The sequence below is a fragment of the Cupressus sempervirens genome, chromosome 3 (assembly GCF_028749045.1).
Source record: "Cupressus sempervirens isolate cs-2001-9-10 chromosome 3, ASM2874904v1, whole genome shotgun sequence".
NCBI lineage: Eukaryota > Viridiplantae > Streptophyta > Pinopsida > Cupressales > Cupressaceae > Cupressus > Cupressus sempervirens.
This window is the reverse complement of record NC_143120.1, coordinates 457,141,615-457,155,680: the sequence shown is the minus strand read 5'-3', so window position 1 is coordinate 457,155,680 and position 14,066 is coordinate 457,141,615. Positions and strand designations below refer to the sequence as shown.

Below are 14,066 nucleotides of genomic sequence, written 5' to 3'. Positions count from 1 at the left end.
AGGAGGGATAGCAAAAGATCGACTATCATCCTAACATTCAACAGTTGAGAGGTAAGTATGGGAAGGTTTTCAATGACATTCCACCAGGGAGACCTCACGATAGGGGTATTGAGCACATCATTAAGCTTGAGGAGGGTGCCAAGCCCATCATGATTACTCCTTCCTGGCACCCAAAGCGACCTAAGGATGAGATAGAGAAAACTATCAAGGAGTTATTTGCTATGGATCACATTCGGTCGAGTAAGTTACCATTTGCTTCTATAGTTGTTCTAGTGAAGAAGAAAGATGGCACTCTTTGTATGTGCATAGATTACAAGGTCTTGAACAAGAGGAATATCAAAAACGAATATCCCATACCCAGCATAGATGAGCTTGTTGATGAGCTCCATAGTGCCTATTATTTTTCAAAGATAGATTTGAGATTGGAATATCATCAGATTGGATTTCGTGAGCAGGAAGTTGAGAAGACCACATTTCGTTGTCATTCTAGACACTATGAGTTTGTGGTTATGCCATTTGGGCTAACCAACGTTCCAGTGACATTTCAGTCTACCATGAACAAGGTCTTCCATTCACAGTTGTGGAGATATGTACTTGTCTTCTTTGATGATATATTGATCGACAACAGGACGTGGCAAGAGCACTTGGCTCATTTAGACACACTACTCAACATTTTGGATAGGGAATTCTTGTATGCCAAGGAATCCAAGTGTGATTTGGGAATGACTGAGTTGTTATACTTAGGCCATATTATCAATGCAGAGGTAGTGCGGATGGATCCTGACAAGATCCGTGCTATCATAGATTGGCCTACTCCTAAGAACCTTACATAGTTGTGTGGATTCTTAGGGTTATGTGGCTTTTAACGCAGATTTGTCAGTGGGTATTTACACCATGCAGCACCAATGACAGATTTGTTGAAAAAAGGTGCTTTCATCTAGACTCCTAAGGCGCATGAGTGGTTTGTAAGGTTCAAGGAACTTATGACTACATGTCTAGTGTTGGCATTGCCAAAATTTTTGAAGCAATTTGAGCTTCAATGTGATGCTTCAGGTGAGGGCATTGGAGCGATGCTTATGCAGGACAAGCACCCTATTGCTTATGAGAGCGAGAAGCTCAAAGGACCAAAGAGGGGTTACAGTATCTATGATAAGGAAATGTTGACCATAATGCATGCCCTTGCTAAATTCAGGCAATATTTAGTGGGCAGCAAGTTTTGTATTAAAACTGATCATAATACCTTGAGGCATTTCCTATGTTTACCGCATAGGTTAATTAAGAATTGCACACAGATAATGAACATGAACACGAACAGCAGAACTCTTCTTCTTATTATTCGCATAAGCCAAACAGTACATTATGCTTCAATGATGATCCTTTACAATAATCCCGCAGGGCGTATAAATACTTTCCCAAGAACTTTCTCGAAGGAGTCCGTCGGCCACATACATTATGTCCACTACAAACTATTTACCCGTCGGCTACATAACAAGAACTTTCCCGAAGGGACCCGTTGACTGATACAAGAACTTTTCCGAAGGGTCCTGTCAGCTGATAAAAAATTTCTACAGACGACATCCTAGGACAACGAGATTTGAATGATTGTCAGCAAAAGTGGGTTAACAAGTTACAGGCTTACAACTTTGATATCACCTACATCAAAGGAACTCAGAATGTTGTTTGCGTCGCCCATATTTGAGTTCTAGGGTCCAAATTGTAGAGGTTTGGAGGCATTTGATTGTGGAAGAGTATGCCAAGGATACTTGCACATGTGGTATTGTTGAGGGATCTATTGTGGACACCAAGTACACACTTGCAAATGATTTGATCATTTACAAGAACAGGATTCTCTTGATTCCAGGTTCAGTGATGAAGAACACCATTCTACGAGCTTTCCATGATGTTCCTATGGCAGGACACCCTAAGTATTTTAAGACTTACAGATAGATTCGAAGAGATTCGCATGGAAGGAGCTTAAGGTAGAAGTTCTTCAGTATATGCGAGAGTGTCCTATTTCAGCAGAACAAGCAGGAGAACACATATCCAGCAAGATTGTTGCAGCCACTTCTAATTCCTAATAGGAAGTGGGAATGCCTGTCGATGGATTTATTACAAGCTTGCCTAAAGCCCAAGGGCACGATTGCATATATGTAGTTGTGGATCGGCTGATGAAGTATGCCCACTTCTTTCTGATCACCAATACTCACACAGCTACACAAGTGGTAGAGGTATTTTTCCGTGAGATTTTCAGATTGCATGGTTTGCCTCGGAGCATAGTTAGCAACAGGGATAGTTGGTTCTTGAGTCACTTCTGGCAAGAGGTGTTCAAACTTTTTGGGATCGAGCTTACACCGAGCACCAATTACCACCCATAGACCAATGGTCAGAAGGAGATAGTGAACAAATGGGTGGAAGGTTACCTCCTGAATTACATAGCAGGGCAACAAAAGGCATGGGTCAAGTGGATATATTTATGTGTGCATTGTTACAATACCACTTACCACATGACCATTCAGATGTCCCCATTCATGCCATTATATGGGTATGAGGCACCTGGTTTTCTTGATTTTCTACTGAGTGACAGTAGAGTGCCTAGTGCTAGAGATTTATTGCAAGAGAGTCAAGACATTACGAGGGCTCTTAAGGAGAACATTGCTAAGGCATAGAATCAGCAAAAGCAGTATGCAGATCAGAAAAGGACAGAGAGGCCATTTGAGGTGGGAGACATGGTATATCTCATGTTGCAGCCAAGTTGACAGTCTATTCTCTAGAAGAGTGGATCAGAGAAGCTCAAGCCACAATACTATGGTCCTTTCAGGATTGTCAGACGTGATGGAGACGTGGCATATGAGATAGAGCTTCCAACAAATAGTAAGGTCCACAAAGTTTTTCATGTATCATGCCTCAAGAAGGCATTAGGACATCATGTGGTACCTTCACTAGCGTTGCCTCCCTAAGATGATGAGGGAAAGTTGATTTTAGTACCTGAGTCTATCCTGGAGTATAGAGAGAGACAACTTCGCAGGAGGACCATCAAGGAATATTTAGTGAAGTGATGAGATTTGCAAGTGGAGGACGCCACTTAGGAGAGTGAGGAGATTTTGCAGCATCCCGAATTGAGATTGCTTGAGGACAAGCAATTTCAGGAGGGGCAAACTGTGATGTCCCCTTCCAATTGACATCTCTAAGTAATTAAAGGCTAGCCTATTATGTGACCCTCATAAATTAATATGGTGGTTAGAGGGTTTTATTAGGGATTGGCACTTTATAATGGGATATAATTTCATATTATTATATTATAATAAAGTAAAAATATAAAAAAAAATTTATCCCACATTGGGAAGAAAAGTAAGTGAGCTCCCACAAGGAAAGAATAAACTGCATGAGAGGTTGTTTTCTTATCATTTGATTATTGTCATTTGCATTTGATGAGTTTTGTGGAGCCAAGGATTTCTGCATATTATCTACTTGGTCTTTGGGAACAAAAACTCCCATAAATTAGCATAACTAAGGTGGTGAAATATCCTCCAAAGCGTTGCAAATTGGAAGGGGTCCTTCAGTCCTTTCAGTCGTGCTTAAATTGGAGAATACATTATTTGCTGGCTGCTACAGTGCCATGAACAGTACCCATGCTACAATACTTGGCTTGATTATGATTGCAATTTCATCTCCTTCATTGGGTGATTTGTATATCAGGTTCTACATTGAATTTTGCATCATTTAAATTGGTCATTTGGTATTGTAAAGGTGGCTGTCATAAGGTAGCTGTAGATGCAAATTTTATATTAGATTTATAATGTCATTTGTACTTAGATTTTAGGCATTGCAAAGCCAAGAACCTTGGAATATTATGTTAAGCATTGAATAAGAAAATATCTCACTAAAGGAGTGATAAGTTGCAGGTCCATATACAAGATGTAATGTGCATATTTATACCTTTCATGATTGACATAATAGTATGCATGCCAAGTGTTTGACAAAATACCAATTGACTGTAAGCGCACATTTTTTCATTTAGAATTCATATATATACATTCGAAAAGATAAAAGAGAATTGCATATGCATTTAGTTCTTTTGCTTAGATATAGTAGTAATCAATTACAGGCTTTTAGATTCCCTTTGATATCATTTCAAGCAAGCAAATCAGGCTGAAACTAAAAAACAGCAAGCATAGAGATTGTATTGGAAGTGTTTGACAATATTCCTTGAGCTATAAATCAGCAAGTTGAGGTCCAAATTGTCAAGGGATACTTCATTTTGCCAAGCTTTTTATGAAATCTTTTTGAGTCGAGTCAGCCTTGCCAAGTCCGAGCCTAGGAACCTTGCACCATACTTAACAATTTACTAGATATCTCTAGACTAATCATTATATATTTATCTTTAATCATCTTTATCCATTATGCACCAATAATATGTCTTGTTTGACATAGAGTCTTATCAATTACCTGTATCTTTGTACGATCGACCTGTAACATGCAGCGGTATTTGATCTAAAGTAATCGGTTGCTGATCTGATCGTCATCTCGTCGATGATAAAGATTATCTTGATGGGATCACTAATTGTCCAATTGGTAAATTGTAATCATCTTCTTTCATGCTTTCATGATCATTCTTCTTGTGTTGGGCAATATAGATAAACAATATAAGTTATCGTTTGTTACCACATCACTAGGCCCTGAATGCATCAATGTTTATCATCTGATTTGCTGATCAATGTATTATGCTTGCTGATCTTATTCTTTTTTCAAGATGATGCTTTTCTCCCTTGATACAATATTGATATTGATTAGGGTTATGTTGTGATATGTCATTGTTCTCTTCGATATACTTCTTAATCATATATTATTGATCTACTCCATGCTTTCTATTTAGTCAACGTTCATTATCCTTTTTTTCTGATCAAAATATTGTAACTCTGTCATCTAATCCTTCTTTCAACTTGGTAAGATAGAGGTATCAAAGAAGACTTGCCCTTTTGATCGATGTTGTGAGTCTATCTGGGATATTGCAACATCAGCATGTTAGTATCTTTATCATCTCATTATCGCACATTGTTACTACCAAAGGAACTAACTTGATTACACAAAGTAAACAATCTACCAGTACATATCATACAATACTACCAAAAAGAAAGTAATAATCACAAAAAATGGCAGAAAGTTATGATCTTTATTTCCAAATGTAATGAATACAATCCAAGTAATGCTATCTTTCAATAAAACATAAGTACATCTATAGCGTTAGGGGGTTGGTTTAAGAGTAGCAACTGCCGGTCACTATCCAAAACTAATTGGAAGTAAATAACATTACATTGCCAAGTAATTATTCCTTAACTAACATGTTTATTCTAAACATTTGGCAAGACAAATAACTACATCAGCACCTCAAAAAAGAAGTCTACCAAACAACAACAAAAAATTGGGGAATGGTTACATTACAAACATTTGGGATGAAGAGTGAGGAAATGTCCCTAGATCAGCAAAGGATGCCTGAAAGAATGTCTCAGAAGTGGATAGCTACTGCCAAAGGCACTGCACCTCCTCAATGTGAATCCTCAAATCTCTCTGTGCTAGCAATTCTTATTAGCAAGACCTCAGCTTCATAGCATTGATCAAGTCTGTCCTAGTTTTCTCCAACATGTTAGTTAAGGAAAAATTAGTTGGCAGTGTAATGCCATTTACTTCTGATTAGTTTTGGGTAGTTGTCAATGGTTGATACTCTTAACCAATTGCCTAACACTATATATGCAATTATCTTTTCTCAAAAGAAAGCATTGTATAGATTGTATACATTACATTGGTAATAAAGATCATATCTTTCTAACATGCTCTTGTGATCATTAATTTCTTTTTGGCACTATTGTATGGTACGTTCTAGTACATTGTTTACTCTGCTTAATCAAGTCATCCACTTTGGGAGTAAACATATTGGCAAAATTTCCATACAAAGCTTGGAGATCTAAACCATGTAGGAGAATGTTGGTAGGCAATATAAAAATATAAATGGCAAAACCCTACAAATATCTAGAAGTCTCTGAATCCAAAGAAGAAAACACAATAGAAGAACCATTGGCATAAGGTCATATGCACCTGTGGCAAGTATTTGTCAACTTGTACATTTGAAGGGAAGCCTTCAACTGAGAAGACCCTTAGAGAAACATTTTATAAGGATTAAGAGTGAATGACAAAGCCAAATGTCTCATGCTAAGGTTATCATGGTTTCTCACACATAATCTAATAACCTCAAGATCTTTGGAAAGACTTGTTGGGTGGATATTTTGCAACCGACAATTTTGAGTAAAATTCAGTCGCAAATTAGGATGACCAGCCACAGCATATGAGATAAGAGTCTCTCCTACCTTAAAGGGAAGGCTCCCCCTTCTCACCGTTCCTTGGATCAACTCAAGGTAAGCAAGATGTCGAGAGATTTTGTAAAAGGGTGTTACCAATATTCTTTCTTCTTAACTTTCAGGAAAGAGTCCACTTACCTGTAGAGCGAGTAATGGGCAAGGTGAAATCTCTAACTACACTTCTATCTAAAAGCTGAAAACGGTGATACCGATAAACAACCACTAACTCAAAGTCTAGCTGAAAGTGTATCGATTTGGCTCTAAGTCCGGTCGTGATTCTATATGAATAAGCTTTACTAATAGTGCGCAAAGACTTCCAAAAGTAAAGATAGCCTAATTATTTTGTGAATCAAGAAAGAGATATAAGCTACATGAAAAGCTTCTAGTCTATATATCTCTACAAGTGTTCCTAGTCAAAGCTCCGGCTCCAATTGTTTCGTAACTCATTTTACACTCAATTATCAAGAACACAAGATTACATGAACCAAAGATAACATATGCAAATCACAAACAAAGCTTCTAATTCACACAAGTAACAATTGCACTCAATCAAAGTTCAGGTTCAATTGCTCCTTTGTATAGTTTTCTATCAAAATAGTACTACACAATCAAAATTTTGCTGGCACAATTTCTCCAGGTCTCTCTTGCATACAATAAAAGATGATTTTACAATAAGAGGGCACTCCTTAATATAGGCAAAGGAGTTGAGAAAAAGATGGAGGAAAAAGTAAGAGCAACTCAACCAACTTTGACCTAGTCTAACTAAAAGAGAAATTATTGGGTTACATGCAACTCGCATTACATGTAATTACATCTTTTCATGCAATACATCTTCTTTGATCTACAAATAGAAATAAAAACAAAATAATAATCTTAAAGATTGTTCTTTAGTGCCTTGAATTTGATGATAACATCACGCACTATAGGAAGATCAAAAATCTCCATTGTCTTTTGTAAAGTGGAAATATCATAGAATTTCACAGGTACACAGAATGGTCCAATTGATGCATATGAAGTAAAACCTAAACATACCATTCATACCACAATACCAGTAGGCAAGGAAATGATTTTTTTATTAATACCAACAACCAACATTAGTACATTACCAATGTTCCAAACATTTATAGAAGGGTCGGTTTGTTGGAAACCAACCGACGCATTTTCTCACCACCTAACTGCCCAACCCAACTAGCTTTAACAAGTACTAAACATAATAGTTACTTTATTCTGACTACTAGAATGCTCCATGGCATGAAGCTCAGTGAGCAACCGTTCGGCCTTGGCTGCAAAAAGAGGTTGAGTCTAGTGGTTCCCCGCGTTCACTTTGTATCTCAACCTGCTCCTCAACAGCTATCTCTACGGGTGAAGACACCATGTCTTCCTCCTCGAGTAACCTGTCCACTTCCTCCAAGACAGTATCTGTCTTGGTCACATCCATACCAGCTAGTGTTGCCATGCTAACCTGGGTGTGAATTTTCCCAGTTTTCTCCTCCCCTCATGCTAGTTGTACCACAAGAGCAACCGGATGGACTATTTCTAGGCCAAGAGGTGTTTGTAACCTCACTTTATGGGCACACTGTCATGTCCCCTTTGTAGCGACATGACTTCTACAGTAGATTTGCCTATCATTGACTCTCGTAGGCAAATGATTTTGGAGAGAGAGTCATCTTGTTGCCGAATGATTGCATTTTGCTCTCGGAGAATTATAATTAATCCTACATCTAGTAAGTGGGGCCTACTTGTTCTAATGTTGAATTGAGATTGCATTTTAATTTTATAAAGTTATTTAATAATAAAGTGCATTATAATAAGATATTATAAAAGACGTTTCTAGAAGCTTCCAGTGACTTAAAAAAAGTGAATAAATAGAGGGCAGGAGGCACCCATTTGAACAAGCGATTTTGTGGATTTAACTTCTATTCATATTGGAGCAATTTGTAGTCTCTAGTCTGCAAATTTCCATTAGGTCTTTGGGAACGAAAACTCTCTTGGATCTGCATAACTGAGGAGGTGAGATATCCTCCGAAGGGTTGCACATTGGAGGTGGTCTTCAGCCATTTCATGTTTGGCTTATTTGCGTATTCAAATTGTTTGAAGGGTGACGACTTCTTGGAGTTCTAAGGTGGGATACTTGTATCATTTTTCATCGGATGATCTGCAAGAGACAAATTTAAGTTGTCCATTACACATAGATGGTACAGAACTGAAGAATTTGAAGGGAAGCGGGGGAGCACTTCCTGGATACTAATCCCTCATATCCGTTCTCAAACTTCATGCCAATTAATGCGATTTCTGTTTACCGCATAAGTTAATTAAGCAACACACATAGGAAATAGACACGAACACTGAACAGCAAACAGCAGAACTCTTATTATTATTCGCATATATCAACAGTACATTATGCTTATGATGATAAGATATGATGATCCGATGAATACAATGCTTCCCGAAGAGGTTATAAATACTTTCCGAAGAACTTTCCCGAAGGAGTCCGTCGGCCACATACATGTCGTTACATAAAAACCTTTTCGAAGGGACCCGTCGGCTGATACACAATTTCCTTTCCGAAGGGACCCGTCGGCTGATACACAATTTCCTTTCCGAAGGGACCCATCGACTGATACACAATTTCTACCGAAGACAATTTCATCCTGAAACCCAGGCGAATCAGCTCTACCAAAAAGGGGTCACCTTATTGCAAGCTGGAAAGTATAAATAAAAATCGCACAAGTTGTACAAATACGGCAGCAAGGGCAGACAGGTTCCGATCATCTTCATCGCAAGGTTGAGTCCGAGTCATTTCCGTCATTTTTAGGGAGCAATTATAATAAACAACTGAAGCATCCTTGTACAGATCCATACGGCAGTGATATTACTTCAGCAGCATCAGTATTCACGCAGGCTGTGGAAGGCGGGCTATAAACAGTCGTGAGTCTTCATTCGAACTCCATCATTCAAACCGGCAGGATCTGCAGTCGGGCTTAGAAAGGTGCGGCCTTGGAGTGCATTCACATGACAACCCATGGGGGACGACAATTCCAAGTTTTTGATATTGCTTTAATTGTATATGTCTGGTTCTTACAGTCCTGACGTTGTTATTTTTTTGGATTACTATAAAAAGACATGCTATTGTCATTAGAACTTGTAACAGATCTGTCCTCGAATACAAATTACAATAAGATTTACTGAATATTGTTGGAGCTACTATTATTATTACTTCCATCTTATTTGGCAGATTTGTTTAAGACATCACAATCTTACACATTTAACGGTTGCATGCCAAGTATTTGACGAATTGCCACAGTTCAATATTGCTTCCTTTAATGATCCTTCTAATAAGGGTCATCTCACACACTTTGTTTGGCACCTCAAATCTATGACTTTAGTACGAAAGGGTTGTTCCGGAAAGATAAGTGGCACCATCTTTAGAACTGATATTCTGGAAGCCCCCAATTTCACAATTTGTTGTCGTCACCTGTTCTTTCCTTGACTCTTGCTTGATTTGGATTGGAAGTATTTGCTGCCTCAATTTTGTCGGGATCACTAGGCGGTTTCTAGTAAAGTTCAGGAGGTTCTGCTACCCCTACTGGAAGTGGTCCCTCTATAGGTGGTAAAAATGTCACCGCCTGTGGAGTCCCCTATAGATGACTCAAGTGGATCTCTGCCTACTGTGAGTCAGAGGAGGATGAATCCATATCGCTACCTTCTTCTTCTAAACTTTCCTCATCCTCTTCCTCTTCTGCTTCTTCGATCGCTACTATTTGTTTCGGTTTCTTTTTCTTGGGTTCACCTCCATTGTGGGATTCTATGGTATCCATATAGAGCCAGTATGTCATAGCCAGCTTGTAGGGCTCCACCCTATTAGCAAGTGCTAGAATTCCTTGGTGCTCACTGCTCACCTAAGTGTGTACCGCTTCTAAGAACAAGGGCATCATATGATGAGGTGTATAACAGGCTTTGTGTTTCAGTTCTATGAATTCTCTAAGTCTATCGGAAAGAAATTTAGCCCAATTATATGTCTGCCCTTTATACAATCCCTCCACTGCAGGTAACATCCAAAGGACAATGTCGGAAGTGCGGCTGCCCGCAGTGAGCTTGCTTTTAACCAAATCTACAACACAGAGCCATTCATCATTTTCTATGAAAATTTTCTTCAAACCCCTACTGTTCTTCAAGATTCCTTCCCATTCCAGACTTGTAAGATATTTTCTACACATTAATTTCAACCATTTCTTCTTGTCTTCTACTGTCATAGAAATTTTTTCCACTTCTTGCCTTATGTTAGGAATTCCGAAAACCATACTTATTTCTTCTATTGAATAAGAAATTGTCACCTGCTGCTGAAAATGTTGTACTATAGATTTATGACATGATTCCTCATAACCTGTAATTAAATTCCGCAGTATAGGCTCGAATTCTTTTAATTCAAAAATTGGCATAAAAATTATTTTGTCTACCTCTGCTGTGCACAATGCCTTTTTCAGGGGATGATCTTCCGCTTTCTCCCACCAAACCCTGCACTCACTTCCCATCACACTTTCAAATGTAATATTCTTAGTAGTGATTGTGATTTTCTATGTCGTCTTCTCTTTACCTTCTGCCATCTTCCTTATTTCCTTTTTGGTTTCCAGTGCCACAGGTTTCTTCTTTTTGGAGTCGATAATGTTCCTCTGCTCGGATTCTCTATACTTAATTTCACCATTGTGCGTTGATGAGTCAATTCCCAGATCTCTTGAATTGTTTGTCTATGCCACCCTTACCAACAGTCCTTTTGAAGTAATCACTTTTAACCAACTTCCACTTTCACATGTAGTACTACAAGCTATACAAAATTTGGTACGGATGCTTCTCTTCTTACGTGCGTACCCCCTTGTATAGCTATCTTATGTCCTTTCTCTTTTGTCATTCGTATGGATTTCTTATGTACTCTGAGGGACGCTCCTTTTTGCCATATGCAGTCACCTCCTATAGACTGTGTCGTATGCAGTCACCTCCTATAGAATGTTTCCATACAGATATATATGTTTTCCATATGGGACTGCTTCCCATGCATCCCTGTAGTACGGATGCTCATACGGATTCTCATACAAATGTCAATCTTTGTTCCCGTACGGATGTAGCTGGCTGCCATACGAATGAGAATAGCTGCAGTACGGATGTAGCTGGCTGCTGTACGAATGGAAATGGCTACCGTATGGATGAGAATGGCTTCCGTACGAATGGAAATGGTTGTCGTACGAAAGAGAATCTCTTCCTGTACCTTATTCCTACTATTGTTCTGTACATCATTCTCTGTGGTCTGGAACTAACCTAGTACGGCCACTCTTCTCCCTCATATGGATGTCCATACAAATATCTCCTGAACCGCTCCTTCCACCCTTTCTTCGTGTACGAATATCCGTACGACTAGTTGAGCTACTTCTTCCTATCCTCCTCTATCACTTATCCTAATTTTCTATGACTCTTTATAAGAACTCGGTTTATTTTCTCCTTCTTGGTTCTTATTTATGCTTCTGGTGACATTGTGTGTAAGTTTATCAACATCAACGTTTCAGATGATACTCCATGATCCATCATCCTTCTTGGTTACTTCCACTTTTTGCTTTTCGTACTTTTTCCTCTTTTGTGTTTATAAAATAGCTACTTGCCAATTTATTCCTTTGCTCATATGCTTTTAACCTTAGACCCATTTACTAGGTCTCTGATAGGTTTGTTATCCAAAATAGATAACTTTATTGCTCCATTCTCCTTTGTTTCTGATATTTTAAATGGTCCTAGCCATCAAACTTTAAATTTTCTTGGTTTTAGTTCATTTTTCCCATTGTATCTTAATACCAATTGTCCTTGTTTAAAATCCATTTTCTTTAAATGCTTGTCATGCCAAAATTTTTGCCTTTGTTGGGCCACCTCTGTACTCCATTGGGCAAATGTCCTCTTTTCATCCAATTTGAGTAAAGTACATAATCCTTCCTTGAGGCTCTCCTCATCCCCCAATCTGTTTTTGATTGCCACTCGTAAGCTTGGTACTGCATGTTCCATTGGTACCACGGCCTCCTGTCCATACATAAGGGAAAAGGGAGTATGCCCAGTAATGGCCTTATACGTCCTGTATGCCCAAACCGCTGCCGGAATTCGTTCTTCCCAATCCTACCCTTCTACCCCACAAGTTTTATATAGGATTGCCACTATTACTTTGTTTGTGGCCTCTGCTTGGCCATTTGCTCTTGGATAATAAGGACTAGAGAAAGAATGAAAAATTTTATACTCACTTGTCATCCTGATGGTATGATTGACAAAATGTACCCCTCGGTCACTTGTTAGCTAGAGTGGAATCCCGAATCTGGTGACTATTTGTTCATACAAAAATCTAGCCATGCTAAGAGCCGTATTGTCTGCAAGAGCCCGTACTTCAACCCATTTTATTAAGTACTTTGTTGCCACCACTATGTACTTACACCGATGACTTCTACTTACTAGTAAGGGTCCTACAAAATCTAGTCCCCACCGCTCAAATAATTCTTGTGGTTTGGACGGAAATAATGGCATGGAGTCTGTTTTAAGTGGTCTTCCTGCTCTTTGACAAGTGTCATAACTCAATACCCATTTCCTAGCATCTATGAACAATGTTGGCCATTATAGTCCTCCTAGCAATACCTTCCTCGCCGTAGTATCTGGTCCCATGTGACCTCTAGCCAATACTTCATGGGCCTCGCTTAGAACCCCTGAAATTTCTTCCTCCATTACACATCTCCTCATTATTCCGTCTAGGCCCATTTTGTACAATAATCCTTCAATTAGTTGAAATGTGCTACTTTTAAAGGCAATTTTTCTCCTTTCTGTTGTAGGCATTCCCTTTGGAAAGGTTGTTCTTGATAAGTAGTGTCCAATTTTTTCGTACCATTAAGGTAACACTGCAATCTAAAATAAGTGTGCATCTAGAAAATCCTCACGCACCCCACTACCCGAAGCTTCCCCCAACTTGATCCTTGACGACTGATCAGCAATCACATGAGATTTGCTCAGACTCACTATAATTTTAAATGTAAATTCTTATAGTAGAATTAACCATCTACTTACTCTCCCTTGAATCACCAATTTATTTACTAAGTACATTAGTGCTTGGTGGTCAACAAAAAATGTAAAAGGTGTAGCAAGTAATGTCTAAATTTCTGCACTGCATACACCACACCTAATGCTTCTCGCTCCGTGGTACCATTATTACGCTCTGCTTTAGATAGGAGCCTACTTGCAAAATATACAAGATGATCCAGCCCTTCCTTCCTTGTTTGTGCCAAAGTGGCACCTATTGCATAATCGGAGGCATCCACATGGGCACGAAATTCTTTGTCCTAGTCGGGATATATGAGGATAGGGGCCCTAAATAATCTTTTCTTCAGTTCTTGGAAGGCTTCTTCCTGCTCTTCCTTCCACCCAAACCACTTGACTTTCCTGGTTAATCTTTCTAGTGGCATTGATACTTCGGCAAATCCTTTTATAAATCTTCTATAGCATCCTACATAACCCAGAAATGACTTGATACCTGTTACATTGGATGGCGCTTCCATTTCTAAAATCACTTTGATCTTATAAGGATCTGTCTTCAATCCTTCTTTGCAATACAATATGCCCAAGCAATCTCTCGTGTGGAACCATGAACCTGCATTTTTTTGGATTGAGAGTTAATCTTACTCTTCGACATTTTTCCATACATTCTCC

General features: G+C 38.8%; 1 protein-coding gene across 6 annotated transcripts in view; it reads right to left on the bottom strand.

The window, feature by feature from the left end:
* The window catches only part of PDE327 (FAD/NAD(P)-binding oxidoreductase family protein), a 299,756-nt gene that overhangs the window by 199,819 nt on the left and 85,871 nt on the right, over positions 1 to 14,066 (bottom strand). The window contains exon 1 of one of the 6 annotated variants that reach the window (XM_089820291.1): positions 4,447 to 4,589. The exons of the other annotated variants lie outside the window; for them this stretch is intronic. Coding sequence (XP_089676417.1) covers positions 4,447 to 4,476 — 30 coding nt within the window. The 5' untranslated portion in view covers positions 4,477 to 4,589. Of the gene's footprint in view, positions 1 to 4,446; positions 4,590 to 14,066 lie in introns of those variants that run through there. 6 annotated transcript variants of the gene reach the window in all.